Raw genomic sequence first — 20,306 nt, 5'->3', positions numbered from 1 at the left:
TATGCAAAAAGAAAAACACCTTTATTTTATTTTTAAACTCTTTCTTTAAAAATGTATTTGTAAAAGTTTACAGCATAAAAATAATATCTCATGATTATAAATGTGACATAGTACAAATCCTAAAAATACATCTGTAAACCTAGGAAAATGTTAACTCTTTGGTACCTTAGTCCGAACTCTGTTTTTCCTTGGCCCTCAGGATGTTCTCTGACAGACAGTGTGGAGGCAGGTACTGCTTCTGTTCAGAGATGCTGCAGAGTAACAGTGAGGTGCCAGAAAGCCATCCCAGCAGGACAGGGAGAGAGTAGAGGGCATGTTTTGGGCAAGCTTTGCGCTCCTGGTACAACCCATGAAGCAGGAAAGGACAGGAATGATGGGATGCTGCAGGCCTCCCACCACGAGTTGGCTTCCCTGCCTCCTCCCACCCCTACAGGAGTCACTGCTCCAAAAAGTCACTGGAGCAACACTGGAGCAGTTCCCCTGCCTTTGTCAAAGCCAACTGGATCCATCTCAGCAGGTCCCAGAGACTTCAGCCCTCTAGGTGAAACGTGGGAATTACGGTGGGAGCCCAGCAACCCATGTGCTTGACCACAAAATCTGATTTTTAACAATACCTGGCCTGCCCTGGGCAAGTCCTGAAGAAAATGTGATGACTCCACCGTGGCAGTCAGCCCTGGCCGCTCAGCACCGAGGCTGGGCTGGGATCTGCTGCGGGAAGGACCTGGAGCTGCTCTCTGCCCATGCGATGGCCCAGGGCAAAGGCTGCCAAAAGGCTGAGGGGCAACTTTCATGTGCTCCTTCCTCATGCTTGTGCCGCGGAGAATGGGGTTTGCCTCCTTAGCACATTAGCTGACATGTCATTTTAGAAAAAACCTCCAAAAAGAAGACATCTGTGAAATCCCCTTCTCCAGATCAGCCCGGCTTTACATAGGCAGATCTTGGGCTTCCCCCCAGCCAAAACCCAACCCGCTGCCCAGTACCCTGTATTTGAGGTGCTGTCTCTCCCCCAGCCCCGAGCCCTGACTGGGAAGAAGGGGAAGAGCCATTTCTCACTTCTGGCTTCCTCCTGGCTGCACATCTGCACTGCGCTTCTGCGTCCCATCCCCATGGGACTCCACCACAGTCCCCTTGGCAGGTGAACAGAGGCAATTTAGTTACAAGTGAAATCCGCTGTGCTCTAGATTTCTCAACACGACACAAACAAACACTAAACGTGACACTCTCACTTAAAAAAATAACAACACGCTCAAACCGAGAAGGACAAAAGGATTAAAACCTGTGCACACATCAGTCTGAGAAGCATCTTAAATGTGGAAAGAAACACTGGAGTGTTACATTAGTTTCTGAGATACACTTATGAAATGTATGTATACTTTATGTATGAAATAGTGACTGGCAGTAGGATTATGCATATACTGGTGCTGATAATGATGTAACAGCTGTAGAGTAAAATATAATCTACAAATAAAAGATATTGCACTAGAGATGGGCCCGAGCTGTGCCCCTTTTTGGAGGGCTCAGTGTGGGTCCACCTCTAAACACACCCAAACAAAACCACTGATAATTGAAACTAAAACCTCAGAAGGACCAGTTCCCTTCAGAGCCTCACCAGAGAAATTATGGCTACAAAAGTGGTGGGCCCAGAACAGCCGATGACTTAACCTGACCCGCACCTATTGGGGCCACACAGGGACCGGAATGTTGGCAGCAGAGAGAGAGGGAGCAGAGCTGGAGCTGGTTCCCCGAGCAGAGCACGCTTGCCTGGAGAAGACTTGCAAGGATTCTTAACAAAATAGTTTTGCTTTCCCCAGCTGCCAGCCTGTCCTGGCTGAGAAGACCCGCTTGCTGCAGTGGGTGTGCATGCCCTGGCAAAATGGTGATGGGAAAAGTTGGGGGAAGACAGGAAAGTACCACAAAGTGCAAGACTTGGCCCTTGCAATTACAGAGCCAAAGGCAAACGTTTGGTTATATCTCTTTGGAGCAGGGAACGGTACCATTTTACAGAGTCTGGCGTACCTACTTTAAGAAGGAAGAGGGAGGTGGGGATAGCACCCCGTCAGCAGCCAGAACAGGTTTTGATGCAAAGAATAATTGCAAAAAGTCTACAAATGGGCCAAAATGCAATAGGCATCCAAGTGTAGCTAATGCCCAGCTAATAGGACAGGATACCCGAGTTCCCCCAGCAGGGAGAAGAAATAGATCTCCTCTTTCAGGACCACGGAAACTATGTGATAGTGGGAAATTAGTAATATAATTAGTAATTAATCTGTACAAGAGATGGAGTTTAGTGTGGGATTTATGAAGTAAATAACCAAATGGCCAAAGGGAGGGTGAGGAGAGGTTAATTGATAGGGAAAACTTTGAGCTGGATGGAGGTAGTAAAAGTAGCTCTCCAGGGTTGTTCTTGATGCTGGAAGCATATAATATTTTTATTAGTCAGTCCAGCCCAAAAATGAAAGCTTGTTAACAAAATGTGCTGATGACCCAATGTCTGGAACAGCAGGGAGTATCTTGGTTAGAAATGCTGGAAGAGTAGAAAGACGTAGGAGCTTAGACTGGTCAGAGGATGACTCCAAACTACCAGTATGTTGTGTCTGGAAAAAGGCCAACATTATCCAAAACTACACCAGCCAAGTCAAATCCAGTACAGACCAGAACTATTAATGCCCTATGCGAGGTCTAGATTTGACCTCACCTGGAGTACTGAGTACTTCTGGTCATTTTTGTCGAAGAAGTACTAATTAAAAATGGAGCTGGCGCAGACAGGGGCTACTAGGATGATCTGATGTGCCATCCTATGGGCTCAAGTTGCAGTGACATGGACTCTAACAAGCACCTTACATGTTAGAATAATAAAGTGGTCTGATCCCAAGGATCTCATAAGTTACTGCTTCTCTGCAGTTAGGATCATTTCATGAGCTGTGGCCACAGAAGATGGCTCCTTCATTACAAGCAGGAAGAACAGAGCATGGAAAAACAGTTGTCATTCACAGTGTGTTTCCTATGGATGGTGGGGAATCTGACCACATGGGCTGAAAATATACTCCACTGGCTGCCAATAAAAGTGTTATTTCTTATGTTCACATTTTACCAAGGACATCAGCCCACAAAATATCTACTATTTTAGCTGCATAAATGGCAGCATTGCAATGACAGAAAACTTAAAACGAAGCAAGCTGTTTTGCTGAGAATTTCTGGCAGAAGTTTCATACTTTAGAAAAAAAAATTCTCAGTAGCTCTGAAGTGGCAGAAGCCCAGCAAGTTGCTGATTGAATTTCTGAATTTGTAAACCTGCCTGTGCAGTTTTTTCTGTAGGATGCATAGAGAGATGTGCATGAGAAGGGCAATGAAGGGGTTAATGGGAGTGGGGGGCATGCAGTGAACAGAGCTCTGTGCAAGGCAAAACTTCTCCTTTCAGAAAAAAAAACCCTGCTAGTTTCTGTAGTGTCAGACCTGTCATTTTGGGGTCCAGCTTTCATCTCTGCAGAGGCGTCATTCACAACTGATTTCAAAAGCCTGGCATGCCTCCTGCTTTGAGTCTCCTCATTCAAGTGCCAGCTGACAGCACGAGAAGTCCCAGGGGTGCCTGTGAGAAGCAAGGAAGGAGGCGAGAAGCTGGAGGAAGGTCTCTGCCTTTTTGTTCTTCAAAACACTTTCCAAGAGAGAGGAATCCTCCACGATTCCTCTTGCTCTGCTTGGTTCCACATGACACTTCATCCCCAGCCCTGGCAGTCTGCAGGTGCTGTACCTGGCCCTCAGAAGGTGGCAGGTTGTGCGATACAGTTCAGCTGTGACCAAAGAGCTTCCCAGCCTCTCCCCCTCTCTCTCTCTTTTTGTTGGTGTCCCTGGGTTGGTGTTCTGGCATCCTTATTGCTCGCCATGGTCTTGCTATGACGCAGGAGGGACTGCTGAGACCTCCCAGCCTGAGGAAGAGTGTTTGGGTGAACAGTCTATCAAAAGGGAGCCCTTGCTTCCCAAAGATAAGGCACAAAGATTCTGCAGCTGTCAGGGTTATATGATTGCCCAGCAGATGAGCTGGGCCTAGTGGCAGTAGATTAATGAATAGCCATATTGCTTCCTTATACTGGCCCTGGCTAGTGGATTAATATATTTGTTCCCTTTAAATCTTCAATGGAGAATTATTAGCTTAGTGACCACACAAACGACATGAACAACACTGGACTGCCCTCTTTGCTACTACAACAGAGTCATTGTGAGAGCATTTCGAGTTCCTCACATGTCCTTGGGGTCCTGGTGCCATCCTGGGCACAAAAGGTTTTAGGGTGTGACAGCGCCTGTAGGTGGGTGCAGAGCTGTGCCCCAGAGCCATGAGTACCTGTAGTGCTTGTGAGGCTCTATCCACCACAGAAGAGCTGTCAAGAAAGGAAAACAGTGATTCAGTATCTCTGAGACGCTGGCTTGTCTGTCCAGGACTTGGCTGTGCTTGGAGGAGAATCTACCCAATGTAGTCTTGATCTCCAGCAGCTGAAGGTTGGTGTTGCAAGTTCTCTACACCCCAGAAATGGGATCCAAGCAAGTCATCTGTCCCAGAGGCATTTCACAGAACCACAGCGTGGCTGGTACTGAGACCATCAGAGAAGTGCTGGTACAGAGGAGATGAAACTCGTTGCCATCTAAAGAGCATGGAGGGGGAAGAGGCTGGAGCATCATCTTAGCAATGCAGCAAGTGTCATGTCTTGTGGAGATCTAGCCCACATCTTCCACTTGAAAAGAAGATGTTGGTCTGTGAGATGTCTCTTTCCTGCAGTGGTTCGATCACTGAGGAGGATGTGGCAGTGATCTGGAAGGTTCCTAGCACTGAGCCACCTCTTTGCAAGGTGGAAGGGGATGACAGTGGGGAAAAGTCTCTAATTCCCCACCCAGTGCTGGGAGATGCGAGGGAAGGAGGAATGCTGGGACAGGTGGGGATATCCCCAGGTACAAGCACGAAGCATGGCTTTCTGCAATGTCTGGGTGAGCCCCTCAGCTGTGGGGCCGTGGGGATATGCAGACTCAGCCCAGCCCTGACTACAGGAAGCTCTCCTCCACCTCTTGGAGCCCTGTGGTCAGCTCCTGGCAGCCTGCCTGGGGGTCACATTCCTGCTCCTCGTCCTGCCGAAGGCCCAGAGGGCTGTCACAGGATATTGTAGATGATGTGTTGGCCTCGTTCAGCGTAGAGCTGAAGGGAAACAAGAGACAGAGAGAAATGAGTGCCTTGTCCCAAGTCTCCTGGTGAGAGAAGATTTCCAATGGCTGAGAAGCACGTCAGTCTCCTGACAGCCTCAGTCTGAGTATCTTTCTACAGGGTGACAGACAATATCACTTGGGTCTATTCTATGATTCTATTCAGCCCTCAAACACAACATGCAGCCAGTTGGGCTCTGCAGACCATGTATCCCAGTGTGCCCTTCTCCTTGTAAGTGGTGTCTCTTGTCCCCAGTTGTGCCAGCTGATGTACATGGATGTGACATGACATCCTATCTCGGTTCACATCCCAGCTCCTCTGATTCGTCTCTGGCCCTGCAGGCTCATGCAAGGTTGCAGCACCTCAGCTGGGGATGACACTGCCCTTCTCTCCTGGTAAACCCACCCCGGTCTGTCCCACAGCAGAGCATCCCTATTTTCAGATCTGGGCACTCTGGGGATGGAACAACAATCAGAAGTGATATTTTTACCTGGCCCGGCTGATGGAGGCCTCCTGAGGGAGATCAGAGGTTGCCTCAGGTTTGGGGTCAGGAAGAGGGATGATATAATCATTCTCGCCCCCGTTCTGGTGCACGGCTGTGTAGAGGATGCTGCTGGTGGGGGAGCTGGGAGCGAGCCTGGTGTTGTTCAGCCCAGGGATTGTGGGTCTTGTGCGGACAACAGCGGGGTGGTCACTCTTCATGAACTCTTCATCCACCTGCTGGTATCTCTGCTCTCACAGAGAAGGTTACCAAAGAAAAGGGAAGGTCTTGTGAGTGGAGAGAATACAGTCATGTTGTGTTTACTTTCCCTGTTAGCTAGGGTTTTTCTAGAGGGCCTGGCACCTTCTAGCTGGGTTCATCTACCTTGACTCCACCAAAGACAGGCCATGAACATAAAGGAGAAATCATGGGCACAACTCCACAGTTCCAAACTACCAAATAGTTGGAGGCAGCTTTTTGATCTCCTGCCAGTTCTGATTTGTGCAGTTGCTGAGATACCAGCTGCCTGTCTGGTGATGCCAGTTGTCTCAGCAATGTCCCTGGGATGCCCAAACCACCTTCATTGCCTGTTCAGACTAATGCAACCTCAGTCACAGCAAAATCCTTAGGCACAGCAGCACTAAACACTATTCTCCAAACCCTGGTTGAGGGCCCTAACCAAAGCAGCATTCTCCTCAGAGCACTGAACCTCCTCTGTCCCTCCAGCATGGGGTCCTTTGAACATACCTTTCTGTAGCAATCCACCAAGAGGTTTCCCATAAGCACCACCAGCTGTGAGAAGGATGGTCTGATCTCAAACTTCTCCTCCCAGCACTTCTGCATGATATCGTAGCTAACAAGAGGGAAGGAAGAGCACTCCAGTGAGTGAGAGGGTGGGGAAAACATAGGCAGAAATGCTTCTGTAGTTTGTGCAGGGCAGGCCCAGGGCAAACATGTATGGGCAGCACTTACATTTCATCAGAGGCGTGAGTGGGTTTGGACATCCGATAGCCACGTTTGATGGCATTGTAGAACTGTTCATTCATGGGTAGTTCAGGGTATGGAGTCCCCCCTGTGTATAAAGGGAGAGCAGAAAATCAGGCTGGTGGATTGCTTGCTGCCCCCATGCCAGCATACATTTCACACCAAGGTTTCCTTTTTTCTTTATCTTTCCTGTTTCACTTAACTTCCAAATGGCAATGTCAGCATGGGCAAGGAGAGGGAATGAAGTGCTAATTAATGCTGGTAAGGTTGGGACTTAGGGATTAGAAATGAATTTCTATTGCCTCAGTTTGGGAAGGGATCCTGCTAACCTATTTTCAGAGCTATAGGCACCACCATGATCTCCAGGGCACTTACCTAGAGTGAATATCTCCCAGAGGAGAATCCCAAAAGACCACACATCACTCAGGGTGGTGTAGAGGTTGTTGAAAATGCTCTCTGGAGCCATCCACTTAAGCGGCAAGAAGGTCTAAGAGGAGAAAAAAAATGGAACAAGAGAGTCAGCTTCATCTCCGGCACTTGTTTCAACAGGTGAGAGTCTGATACCCAATTTACAAGCAGAGAAGACCCTTCACAGCTGCCCATCCGCTCAACACATCCACTGACGTCTGCTGTCAGTCACTTCTGAGAGGGATCGGTTTCCTTTTTCCTTGTGCAGGATGAACCCAGCAGGCAGGAGGAAAGAGTGGATGTGCTACATCTGTTTCCAACACTATGTGCCATGGTGAGCTGTCATGAAGTGTGTTCTCTGTTCCCTAGTTCTTGGGGAGTTCGGGGGCTTGCACAACTTGACCGCAGCACTCCTGAAGGGAACACAGGCCCATCTGGACTTCGGAAACCTGAGACTAAGCTGGAGACAACTATGGGATGACCAGAAAAGCCAAAGGACACGTGCACCTTTTCCTGCTCTTTCTCACTCAGAGTGAAACCCAAAAAGAAGCCTTCACCAGCTTGTATGCAGCACTGGCTGTGCTGTTCCTGGGATTCTCTTGCACAATGAACACCAAAATAATCTCCAGGAAAGATTGCAAAGGGGCCCAGTTTCATTTCCCATTTTGGAAGGAAAAGCAGCTATGCCAAGGCTGGACTGGAAAACCCCAGCCCCTCTCTGTCAGAGGATCTCTCTGCCCAGGCACTGAGTGCCTGTCTGCCATCCCATGCAAATGGGAGAAAGCAGGAGAGAAGTTAACTAGTTCATAGAGTAGATAAAGATTGGGGTTTGAAGAGCCTGGCTTCACTCTCAGCTCCCCCAGCCCCACCTTGTCTGTTTGGGAGTTACATGGTTGCTTTGCTTGGGGTTGCGTGTTCCCAAATGCCCCAGGGAGTGGAGTGGACACACTGTTGTTGAAGTTACAGGGAAGGTTTCTGGGGAAGCCAAATTACAGCCTCATCCTCTCCTGCCTCCAAAGACTGGAGATGCCTTTCTGGAAAGCAGCTGCTCGCAGGGAAATGCTTCCTCTTGCCCTGTGGTCTAGCGGTTAGAGCAGAATTCTGTGAATCTCTTCCCAGAGCGGCCACTGACTCGCTGCAGCACTGCCAGCTGCCCAACCTCGCTCTGCTCCTGCCTGCTGCTCTGGACCAGGCTCAGTGCCATGCGGGGAAGGGATGCAGCTCTGCTGCCAGTGATGCCCACACGGGGGACAAGCCTTAGGTTTGCTGCTACTGCCCAGGTTCTTCTGTAAGAGCCTGGACACATCAGCATGCAATTCTGCTACTCCAAAGCATGCAGAGCACATCAGGGGCAGGATGGTTGGCTGCTGACATTGTCTCCTGGGAGTCCTGCCCTGTCACAACCCTGGGCACAAGGATGGACATGCAACTCCCAGGAGAAGCATGTAGGTGGTGCCAGGCCCAGAGCCCCAGGAAAAAGCATCTTGCACGGCTCCTGGTACTCACACTGCCTTTGGAGATATAGTTGGAATCCCTCATGATGTCTCTCGCCAGGCCGAAGTCACATATCTTCACCAGCTTCCCCTCGCAGATGAGGACATTCCTGGCAGCCAGGTCACGATGCACACACTGTAGGGGGGGACAGGGCAATGTCACTGTGAGGGGCCCCCAGGCAGCCCAAGGAAGCAGCCCAGCTCCAGCACTAGCCCATTTCTGGGGCTGCAGGGACAGGAGTCACCTCACATACTTTGGGGCATCTCCTCCATCTCTAGGGACAACCATGGCTCAAAGCCTCTAGCAGAGCTACCACATTTTCTCTTCTGTGCTCCATGAGGGAGCACTGACCACGCACTTTTGATGATCAAACTGTCTGACTGGAGCCAAAGAGCCAGGAATTTCTCTGCACACATCACTGATGCCATCCCTACCCTGTCTTTTACCCTTGCACTGTGTGATGTTTCACACAGACTAACTATATTACTGCTTGCCCTGGGCTAAACCAGACCTTAGGAAATTCCAGAGCCTGGTCCTTTGTGGTGGCTTAATTTCCACTGAACAAGCTCTTCTGATGAGGCCTGCGGTGCAACAGGAGTGTCCATGGACAATAGTAACTCTGCTGTGGAGTCCCTTGTGCTTTAGCGTGGAGATGCCATCACTGTTTGGTCATTCTGGCAAACATGAATGATGTAACACCACAGCTGTGCTGCACAGGGCTTGGGAGGAGCTCAGAGTCAGGGAATTTGAGGTCCGAAGCTCAATCTAAGCCAGGCTTAGCTGTCACATGCAAATATAGTCATGCTGATGCCTAGGACTATGTTTCCAAAGAGAAGTGGTCAGCAGGTCTTCAATTGCATGGCCACTTCTCCCACGAGGAGGTTGGCATGAACAGAGGGACAGCGAGCAGAAGCTGACCACAGGACACAGTGGATCACTGTTGGCCTCCACCACCACAGGCAGCACAGACCAGCTGACATACGTACATTTTTGGAAGCCAGGAACTCCATCCCATTGGCCACCTGGAAGCTGAAGCCCACCAAGTCCATGTAGCTGAGGAGCGGAGACTCATTTATCAGTGTCACTCGTTCTGTTCTTTCAGGAGCTAGAGGACAAGCGGAGATAGACGTTGGTGTTACTCGGCATACTGGTGGGCTGCCCAACGGTGAAGGGGCAAAGGGACAGAACTGGGAGCTCCCATAGTGAGGGCATCTGACACCACTGCTGGAGTCATCCCAAAGGTGACTTTTGCAATACAGACCATCTGTCTCTGCAAGCAAAGACATCCAGTGCCCAAAGTGCAAGCACCTCTCCCTCCCACTGTGGCTGAGCTGTTACCTGACGGGGAATAGCTGTCCAACTCATATGGGGTGCCGTAGTTAGAGGACTCAATGTCAGCATACTTAATTTCACCCTTCATGTCAGACATGGGCACATAATCCAGCGAGTCATCCTTGCTCATGTCCATGTAGCCCCCATCGCTCTCAACAGATACGGAGAGATGACTGTCGGGGAAAGCAAAGAGGCTGTTCAGATCCAGGGGAGAGGAGAAGAAACAGGGGATGAGGACGACGATTTGCAGGAGGGCAATACCTGAACCCTCAGCCCCACACAGCAGGGAAAGAAGCCCTGCATCATGCAGGGTGGCCAATGAAGTGCAAATAGCAGTGGAGACCTCCTTCCACTACCTGAGAGCTCTGGTGTCCTCAGTGCTAGCTTTAAACAGCCCTGCCATGGTCCCCTGAGGGTCTCCATGTCTCCTGGCCCACAGGCTGAAGCTTCTCATGCTCACCTTGCCTGGCAGAGCACAGGCTTGGCTCAGCACAGGAGCTCAGCCCTGGGGAGGGCAGGAAGCAGGGCCAGGGCCATGCCAGCTCCACAGGTGCCCACAGGACAGGAGAGCATGAGATCCAGGCACGCAAAACCCTCCACCTTGGCTGTGCGTGTTCCCAGGCTGGACAGGACTGGCCTAGAGAAGGATGAACTGAGCAGGCAGGACATGACCCTCTGTCCACAACAAACCTTCTCATTTTGGATCAGCAAACACCTGCACCCTTGAGCATCTCTTCCTTGAGTGATCAACAACTGCATCTGGGAAGCAGCATCTTGAGGGTTTCCATGTGCCAGTGCTGGGCAAGGGAAACCTGCTGCATGGCCAGAGGAATGGGCCACATTCCCATGGGCTTGGGAGGCTGCACTTAGTGCTTAGGAGGATCTCAGCTGCATTCAAGCAGAAATGCAGGGGCCAGCTGTTCCGATGTCCTAACACTCTTCTATTTTACTATTGTTTGGTGTGCTGGAAGGAAATGCTGCTTTCTAACTTCCCATGGGACTATTTCTCTGCGCTGATGTGCCTGCATCCCTTACAGCTGGCAACTGGATGAAGGACTGTTCCCTTGTAGCACCTCTTGTGCAACCACATTCCTTCTAGCTCTTCTCCCTTATGCACAGTAGCACACGACCTACCCTGAAAATGCAGAGCTGAGGTCCCCAAGGATTAAGACATGCTGGGAAACCCTTTGCCTCTGTACTCCATGCATATCTATAGTTATAGCAGTAAAGTTAACGATGCCAGGAAATATTCCCAACTGGCATGGAGCTGCCAGCATGTGTGCTAGCAAACTCAGCCTCCAGGACACACAGATTGCCTCTGCTAACTCCACATCTGCCAGGAGCTGTTTGGAGATGGCTGGTTGGCACATAGATTGGTCTCACAAAGCAACAGAGCATCCAGCTGTGTCCCAGTTCTGGGCCAGCATTAGTTTTACGGGTCTGGAGGAAAGGTGGGTACCCTTCCTGGCAGCACCAGCCCCCCTCATTGACGGAGGCCAGGATGGGGTAGGTACCAGGAAGGAGGAGAGTGCTGCTTTCCAGGTACCTCTGCACATGGTCCTCCTTAGGGGTGTTCCCGTACAGCTCTGCCTCTCGCCGTGCCTTCTCCCCATAGGACTGCAGGAAGGTGTGCTTGTTGCGGTGCAGGTAGTCCACCAGGTCCCCATAGCGGCAGTACTCAGTGATGATATAGATGGGCCCTGGTAGGAGAGAGCACCTGTGTCAGCCCTGCCCACTCCCCAGAGCAATGAATTTCATCCCACAGTGTCATTAACCAGGTTGCAGGATGTCTAGGCACAGCCAGAGGGAAAAGCTGCCTTTTCTGGTACCAACTGATTTTGGAATTCAAAATTTGTGTTTGTGGAGGGAGGTGGGGGTTAACAGAAACATGTCTTCTCAGTTTCAATCAGGTTGTAAAGAAAGGATTTATAGCCCCAAGAATCTTCCCTAGGGGGAGGGTGAATCGCTTCGCATCAGAAAACAGGAATTATTCTGAGGACAGTTCTCCTCCTCAGCACAACCCAGGACAGCAGAGGGATGAGACAAGGCACACAGGGCTCAGCTACCTCCTTTAGTGCAGGCCCCCAGCAAGTTGACGATGTTGAGGTGAGGTCCCAAGTGGCTCATGATCTTCAGCTCGGACATGAGGGCTTGCTTCTCGCTGCTGCGGGCAGTGGCTGTTGGAGAGAGCCCGTGTGAGTGACAGGGGGAGGAAAGGAGTGCGTGGGCACTGCTCAGCCTTGTGGCTTTGGGATGGGGGAAAGGGATAATGTGAGGGCAACTCACACTTGAGCATTTTGACTGCCACTTTCATGGTGGCCTGTGAATGGCTCAAGCCATGGGCTGTTGCCTCCACCACGCGTCCAAAGGCACCGGAGCCAAGAGTGCGTCCTGCAAAGAAACAGTGAAGAGACAAAGTCGGTGATGGTCCTTGAGGAGAGGTGAGGAGATGATCTTGGAGAAGACAAGTCTCCTGTCTGAAACCACACCAGCCTCACTACAGCCATACCAGTGGTCATGGAGGTGGTTGTGAACTGTGATATCTGGGGTTGGGGCTGCTTTCCATCTGGCTGGGAAGGGAAGGAGCTGCCAGCCACATGAAAGGATAACCAGGAATAACCCAGTGCTTCATGCCAAAGGGGGCAGCTAGCTTTCCATCATGGTCCCAAATGGTCCCCCTCTCCCAGGACCACATCGTATCTTCAAGGATCTTTGTGCCTTTTCTGGGTTGTCTCTTTTGGAGATCCCAAACCTATCACCCCCAGCAGCCAGGACCCTAGAGGGTCCGTCGGTGAGACCTGCACAGGCTTTACCTAACACCAGCTTGTCCCTGGGCACCTCCCAGCTGGAGTCGTAAGGGAGCTGCATGGGATCCACGTAGATGTACTCGTGCCCATCAGAGCTGACTGACTCGATCACCTTCCAGCGGATTTCATAACGAGGTTTCTGGAAAGGGGAGCAAAGGGGAAAGAGAGATCTGAGAGACTGAGGGTCAGGGAGGATGTGGGGGATGTGGATGGGCGTGGGGGCGTGGGGGATGTGGATGGGCTTTGTCAGGGAAACTTTTGTCCCTGCAGCCACTGTCTCATTCCCAGTCTAGCCTACAGACTGGGGGGATGCAGGGGCCGATGGAGGGCCATGGTGCCTGGCATGGATGGGACATTATTAGGCTTATGCCAGCAGCAGCTCACAGCTTTGCTTTTTCCAGCCACTCTGACATGCAGGTACCACTGTGCAAGCCTGGGAACAGTCTCCTCTTTTACCTTCTGCCACAGGACGATCAGGATGATGAGAGAGATGACGGTGAGGACCAGCAAAGCCAGGATGACAGAGATGATGACCACTTTGAACGGCAAGGCTACAATGATAACAGGGATAGCAATGACATTCTTCCAACCCTGCTTGGCCCAGGTACCCCGGGGAAAGGAGGGGTCAGCAGCACAGAGGGAGCCCTGCACCCTTCTCCTTTCCTCCTCTAGCTACCATTCCCCAATCCTGCTACACACTTTACCCCCAGACATTGACCCTGAGCCCTTCTCTGGCTAGGGGTAGTCCCTGTCCTCTCCTTCTGGGCAGACCTGCTGGCACTTGCAGGACTATCAGCCCAGGGTTGTTGGGGTGATGGGTTGTTACAGCCTGCTGAAGGGCTTGTTGCCTTGGGAGAGGTTTGACCATGGGAAGGTGTAAAGAGCCAGAGGGATGAGTTTGCTTGTGGGAGAGCTGGCAGCTCTGGGCCTGGGCATAGACCATTCTTCGTCATATATAGGATGTTCAGCGCATGGACGTTCAAGTCCGTGGCACCATCTAGTGACCCACATACTAACAACAAGACACTGGGGACCTGCTCAGGCACTCTCATCTTCCCATCTTGCCACCCCACCACTGGTGAGAAGATGTCCATGGCCAGGGGACACATGGGCTCCAGACTCCTTCTGGAGGATCCTTTCCTTCTCAGCTCAAAGTGGGCTTCATGTCAGGCACAAATAACCAGGCTTCCTGCTCTGACAACTGCAGACATCAGAGGACAGTCCTGGTTCCTAGCACCTCCAGACTGGAAGCAGGGAGAGAAAAGCCTATCTCCCCACCACCAGCTCAAACACCTCCCACAGCACTCACCGTGTGGGACCAGAGTGATGTCCTGGGAGCTGGCACCCAGTAAGTTTTGCACGGTGCATCTCAGGAGCAGGGGCTCATCCACCCTGTGCAGCTGCAGGGTGCTGTTCACCCGGTACACCTGCAGCTCCACATGGTACGTGGCGTTAGTCTGCAGACCGATCTCCGCAGACTCGTTCCCCAGCAGCCGGGTGGGCTGCCCCTTGGTGCTGCACCTGGCCAGGGGAGGATAAAGGCACCTGAGAAGCAGCTGGGACCACGCACTACCATGGTATGCCTGGACATGTGGCCCAGCAGAATACAATAAAATAACAGCCTATTATTCTAAAAAATGTGAGAGCCCAGCTGTTCCTATGGGCTCCATCCCTCCACGTACCATTTGATGTCGCTGCAAGTAGACCAGCTGATCTCTGGCTGGGGCATCCCTTCGGCAGAGCATGTTACAGTCTGCTCCCCGCTGCTGGCACTGCTGTTCTCCTTGAGATCTATCACTTTGGCTGGCACTGAAACCAAGAGACACTGGTGAGAATTCATCCTGCACTTTGACTGCAGGATGGAAGGGAAACATGATTCCCCTTTACCCCTCACATGGCTTGGGTGTGAGGGGATGGTGAGGTAGGACTCATCACAGCAATCATGTTTCATTTTTGAAACCTAACAGCAAAAAGAGAAAGGTTTGAGGGGGTCATGGAGGAGACGTGCCCTCACGTAGCTTGCTAGGAGAGCGGAAGTGAGCACAGGGGAGACCCATGGACACCAGAGCTGCCCACCTGAACCTACATCTACTACCTTGGGTCAGGGCATGAAGGCCAGGCTTCTGATGTCTGCACTTCCTCCCTGTTACCTTTGCTTTGAGACCAACTGTGACATATTTCAAGTTAGCATGTTTCTGGCTTTAATATTCTTCCTCTGTCCAAAACAACTCTGTGGCAGTCAGAAGAGTGAGGTCTTCAGCCCAAGGGTCCTGCAGCAAAGGCTGGAGCCATCCCCTGAGACTGTCCCCACACTCCTCAGCCCCATGCTTGCAATGTCCATACTCACCATTTATCTGCAGATGGAAGGACAGTTCCTGCTCATCATCCTCATTGGAAGCCCGGATGGTGTAAAATCCTCCTTCTTCCTGCTTCACCCGCACCAGGACCAGAGCCGTCTGGTACCTGGAGGAGACACAGTCCCAGAGTGATGGGTGTGGGAAAGTACCTGGGGACTGACAATGCTCTGAGACAACCAGCTCCTCACCCATCTGGAGCAGGTTCAAAATCCACTCACAGAAAAGCATTCAACCACAAACCATGTCCAACCAGGAATTTGGAGGCTGCTTTGTGAATTAACCCTTCCCTGCACCCTGGTGAAGAATGATGGGCCCTCACCTGGTTTCTGACAGGTTCCTGCTGGTGATGGTGAACTCGCTGTTGCTCTCCATGGTCAATGTCTTGTTGTTCTTCAGCCAGACGATGCTGGGTTGTGGGTAGGCCTCCACCTCCACCTGGATGGTGCGGCTCTTGTGGACCTCAGCATACACCGTGCTGGGCAGGCGGGTGTGGAAGTGCACAAAGCCACGCTCTGAGAGGGAGCAGGAGGGATAGGGGTTTAGAGAGACAAACAAGCCCATCTCCAGCTCTTTGGGCAAACATAGATCTGGAACAAAACACTCTGAATAGCCAGAAGTGGTGGGGCAGCTCCAGATCCACCTCTCAGGGCTTTGGGCTCTTGTCTGAGGGGAGTGTGGGTGCAGAGCCACACTGGAGTGGAGCAGCTCATGAGGCAGGCAGCATGCGGGAAAAGGCTGTTATCCCGTGGAGATGGGGCAGGTTCCCTCAAATTACATGAAAAGACAGATGCAGATGGGAGCTGACAGTGTGACCTCACATCACCCTGGCACTGCACCATGCAGAAGAGCTCTTATCCATACCCTCAAGTGTCTCAAGGTGTCACAAATGCAATGGTGGGAGATTTGGGATGTTTTGCAGCCAGGAAGTGGGCTGGAGTGACATGGGCTGAGGGTTGTTTTTTTGCCATGGTTACTTAGGGTGGAGGGGAGACAGCTGGAGGTGTTATGGAGAAAAGAGGGTGCCACCCTTGGGCAGCCTGCCTGGACACCCATGTGGTTTGCTGGCATTGGGTGTGTGGGCAGCAACATACCGATCACGTGGACCGTGATGTCTTTCCGGTCCGTTTTCTCGTGGTAGCCCTCAGAGACATTGCAGACATAGGTCCCACTGTCTTCCAGTTCTGCATTCTGGATGATGAGGATGGAGCGGATCTCGTGGGTGGATCCGGGCAGGAAGTCGGTCACCGGCTCCACAGGCTTCCCTGCCTGCACAACAGGGACAGGAGATACAGTCTGAGAAGTCAAGAGCATGTTCTGCCATTGGAGCTACAGAGCCGGGCTCACAGGGAGGGAGGAGGAGAGGGTAGAGGACCTCAGTCTGGATGCAACAGGAACAGGGAACATGCACCGATCAGAGGCCAGTGAGACAGACAGCCCTGATCCAATGATCTCCCATAAAGTCTCCCTGTGTAGCAGCATCCCATAGCTTCTGCCCTGGGGCGTAGCTTCCTATGAAGCTTTACTTAGGATTTTGATGAGTGGTTGCCATGGGACATTTGGGCGAAGGCTGGACCTGCTGAGCGGAGCCCATGGGGCTGGAGCACTCACTTGTTTGCGGGGATAGTCCCAGTTGAAGTTGACCAGCTCATTTCCGCTCACTGTGCACATCAGGGTCACATTTTCTCCCTGCCGCACTATGGTCTGCACTGCACTGATGGAGACGTTCACAGATGAGACTGTGGGAAAGGCGAAAGAAAGGAATGAATAATGAGGGAAGGGATGAGTGGGCACCCACTCTGTTTATCCTGAGTGAACTGGTCCTCTGGAAAGTCTCATCCCTGAGAGATGGAGCTGGCACTTTGTCAGAACCCATTCTCTAATGGAGACAGGGCTAAATCCAGCTCCAGGTTGTTCAGGAGTATTGCTAAGGAGACAGGGGGAGAGCTTTGCTGTCCCCTGCCACTGGGCTGAAGGAGCAGCCACAGCAGGGGCAGAGGTATGTTAAGACAATGGCAGCTCACCCTGGATCCTGTAAACATAGAAGGTGTCTGAATCCACCTCCTGGTCATCCACAATTGTTCGGCAGAAATAGGTCTTGTCCTCAAAGAAGCCTTTGAATCCCTGTTGTGGGTCATAAGCAGCTGGGATGGGATTCTCCACCTTTTTCTCATAGAGGGTCACCTGCATCTGCGGGTTGGTCACGCGGCATGGGATGACAGCCTCTGTGTAGCCCGTGATGAAGATGAAGAGCTCTTCAGAGGTGATTGTGGGGAGGAAGACTAGGGAGGGATCTGTGGGAGAGAAGGAACAGTGGTTTCAGAAAGCTTCTGAGATGCTGGAATGCTTCTTCCCTTACTCCCCATGGCAAAGGAGGGCTGCTGTGTTGTGGACTTGCCAAAGTTCTCCTGGGAGGGTAAGAGAGACCCAAATGCTGCTGCCTGACACCATTGCCTCCCCCACCACTTGTCCCAACACACCACACACAGGCCTCTCCCGTGACCTGGCATACCAGAGACATGCCATGGCCAGATCATCTGCAATGAGGGCTCTCCTGCCACGGCAGGAAGGATTTTGGGAGGCCTGGTGCTTGTAGACAGAATGATTATTCAAAGCCCTCTTCCTCTCAGTTGCTAAACCCCATGGAAATGCAGAGACAAGGTCATGCTGTTCCCTACCTGGAACATAGATGTAGATGGTTTTCCTCTCTGCTGGCTCTGGAGCCTGGTCAGGGCTGTAGGTGCACACGTACTCCCCGGTGTGACGGCCCGTCACGTTCCTGAGGGTGAGGTTGCTGATGAAGATGCCGTCCCTGTGCTCCAGCAAGGCAGCGAGGGGCTGACCCTCCCGTTCCCAGGCCAGGGCACCATCCCCATAGCAAAAGAGGGAGAAGGTGCTGTGGAGCCCAAGGACGAGCTCAGCATCTCCGGGTTCGATGTGCAGCCCGCTGCCGCTTGATGTTACCTCCAGCAGACCTGGGAGAGGAGTGAGATGAGACCAAGTTGGATTCCTCTGAAATCCAAGGAGAAGCATGCTGGATCACAACCTCATGCTGATGTATGTGGTCTGTAGTGTCAGGCTTTACGCTGAAAAATAACTTCCCTGGATTTGTCCTCCTTGGTGCAGCTACCCCCGACAAAAACATGCTCTCCTTGGAAATGTCCTGTCAACCCAGGCCTTGGGGGTTCATCCATTATAAGTCCCAAGACACAGACATCACAGGTTTAGCAACATTCCATGTTGCCCTGTCTGTCTGTGGAAATGCTGAGTGGAGAAATCCCAGTTTCATGCTTTCAATATGTCTGCCCCATCCAACCTTTCTGCAAGGTGAGTGCACCCCCAGTGCCACCCAGTGCTGCCCAGTGTCATCAGGTGCTGAGGAGCAAGAGGGCGGCTCTGAAACAGTGGGTGTGAACAGAGCTGTGCTGGGGGCAGACGTGCCATGATACTGTTGTGCCAGCTCAAGGGGCATCCTTGGTCAGGACAAGGCTGGAAATGGGGGTGACCTGGTCCTCCTGCATGTGTTTGCACCTTCAAAGGCTGAGAAAGGCCCCCATTTAGGGGGTACAGGGGAGAGGAGGAGATGAGGCAGTTCCCTGCTCTGTTGGCTGCCTCTCACAGAATGACAGAATGGTTGGGGTTGGAAAGGACCTCTGGAGATCATCTGGTCTAACCCACCTGCTAAAGCAGGTTCACCAGGGCAGATCACACAGGAATGTGTCCAGGCAGGTTTTGAATGTCTCCAGAGGAGACTCCACAACCTCTCTGGGCAGCCTGTTCCACGGCTCTGGCACCTCAAGGGAAAGAAGTTTCTCCTCTCCACAGGGACAGTGTCAGATAGGACACAGACAAAGCTGAAACAATGTCAGTTTACCACAAATTGAAAAAGGAATGAAAGTAAAACCCTGCAGGAAATCCTGCGGAAGCAATAGAGCAGACAAGGTCTTCCTGAACGGCTCCCCATGTCTCTCCCAGCCTCCTGGCTTCATCCTTTGCCCAGATATCCCAGTGACACTGAGTCATGTGCTTCCCCACACGGTGTCCCCATGGGTGGGCAACATAGTTGGGCACAGCCCCCAAGGACTCACAGCAATGCCGTGAACAGCCCAGATGCAGTTAGGTGCCCTGTTGCCTTCTTGTGGGGGGTTTATTGTATATATGGAGTCTGACCAAATCCCTCCCGCTGTGGGGGTGTCTGTAATGTCCAGCTAATGTGGGTTCTCGGGTGTCTGCTGAGGGGTGAGCACACCTAGCAGTGTCCCCTCTGCAAAGGTCCCCTCCTGCCACCCAGCTGTGCATTGCATGAAGCAGGCAGGGACTTTACATCCACCCTGCCGTAGGATTGGGTCAGCATAAGCTGAGGGACCTGAGTCATTAGGAGGGGTGGATGCTCCTGGAGTGTGCTGTGTACCCCTGTGCCTCCCCACACCATCACCCCTTCCCTCCCCCTGGCCCTGGGATGAGCATCCTGGGGCAGCGTTCCCACCCTGGGCCCAATCCTGCACACACCTCCCCACCCGCAGCACTCACCGGTGAGGACAAGGAGCTGGAGAGATGCTTTCAGAGAGGCGAGCAGCATGGTGGGCTTCACAGCTGGATGGCCAGATCCTGCCAAGAGCAAACCAGAATGAGCACAGCACTGCCGGCAGAGAGGGCTCCCACATCCACCCTGGGCAAGGGGGTCCCTAAGCCCCCAGCTGAGCCCCAGACTCACTTCTCCACCTCAGAAACTTCCCATCTCTTTCCAGTTTTCAGCTTTTCCCTCCCAGGAGGGTGGTTGGTTCCCCACCGAGCTGGATCTGCAGGAGGAGCTGTTTCTAAAGCATCTCCCACCGGTAAACAGGGATTTTGCTGGAGGATCCAGGAGTTGTGTCAGCTCTCGCTCATCTCTGCTGGAAATGCCGCTCCCCTCGCTGCAGAGCCCTCCCTTTCTCCCACTCTCTGTCCCACTGCCTGCCTTTTTTTCTTTTTTTCTTGTTTTTCGCTTCCCTCAGTCCAAGTGAGATGAAATTTGCTAGAAAACAGATCCCCCTCCAGTCCTCCCACATTTTCTGCTCCTTCCAATGAAATCAAACAAGCCCAAAGAAACCTCCAAAAAAAAATGAGTTTCTTGTATTTAACTTTTAAGTATATATACTTTAAGGAAATATTTAGCAGAGTTTTTTCATTAAAAATTCCTTTTTATCAACTTCTCTCAATAAATCTTTTCACTTTCAGCCCTTTCAAGAAGTCTTTTCCACAGACCATTTTCAGCCCTCTCT

The 20,306-nt window shown here is 51.8% G+C and overlaps 1 protein-coding gene across 1 annotated transcript in view; it reads right to left on the bottom strand.

The window, feature by feature from the left end:
- The window catches only part of PDGFRB (platelet derived growth factor receptor beta), a 33,525-nt gene continuing 13,219 nt past the window's right edge, over positions 1-20,306 (bottom strand). Inside the window, exons 2-23 of the mRNA XM_082063289.1 lie at positions 19,576-19,653; positions 17,724-18,020; positions 17,070-17,339; positions 16,657-16,784; positions 16,140-16,314; positions 15,368-15,560; positions 15,039-15,154; positions 14,374-14,500; positions 14,001-14,212; positions 13,148-13,242; positions 12,698-12,830; positions 12,171-12,275; positions 11,951-12,061; positions 11,431-11,584; positions 9,891-10,057; positions 9,539-9,657; positions 8,565-8,687; positions 7,026-7,137; positions 6,639-6,738; positions 6,414-6,519; positions 5,676-5,914; positions 1-5,179 (exon numbers count right to left, since the gene is read on the bottom strand). Coding sequence (XP_081919415.1) covers positions 5,029-5,179; positions 5,676-5,914; positions 6,414-6,519; positions 6,639-6,738; positions 7,026-7,137; positions 8,565-8,687; positions 9,539-9,657; positions 9,891-10,057; positions 11,431-11,584; positions 11,951-12,061; positions 12,171-12,275; positions 12,698-12,830; positions 13,148-13,242; positions 14,001-14,212; positions 14,374-14,500; positions 15,039-15,154; positions 15,368-15,560; positions 16,140-16,314; positions 16,657-16,784; positions 17,070-17,339; positions 17,724-18,020; positions 19,576-19,624 — 3,282 coding nt within the window. The 5' untranslated portion in view covers positions 19,625-19,653 and the 3' untranslated portion in view covers positions 1-5,028. The remainder of the gene's footprint in view (positions 5,180-5,675; positions 5,915-6,413; positions 6,520-6,638; positions 6,739-7,025; positions 7,138-8,564; positions 8,688-9,538; positions 9,658-9,890; positions 10,058-11,430; positions 11,585-11,950; positions 12,062-12,170; positions 12,276-12,697; positions 12,831-13,147; positions 13,243-14,000; positions 14,213-14,373; positions 14,501-15,038; positions 15,155-15,367; positions 15,561-16,139; positions 16,315-16,656; positions 16,785-17,069; positions 17,340-17,723; positions 18,021-19,575; positions 19,654-20,306) is intronic.

This window comes from Streptopelia decaocto, assembly GCF_964273445.1.
Source record: "Streptopelia decaocto genome assembly, chromosome: 12".
Classification (NCBI taxonomy): Eukaryota; Metazoa; Chordata; class Aves; order Columbiformes; family Columbidae; genus Streptopelia; species Streptopelia decaocto.
This window is presented reverse-complemented; position numbering and strand designations above follow the sequence as displayed.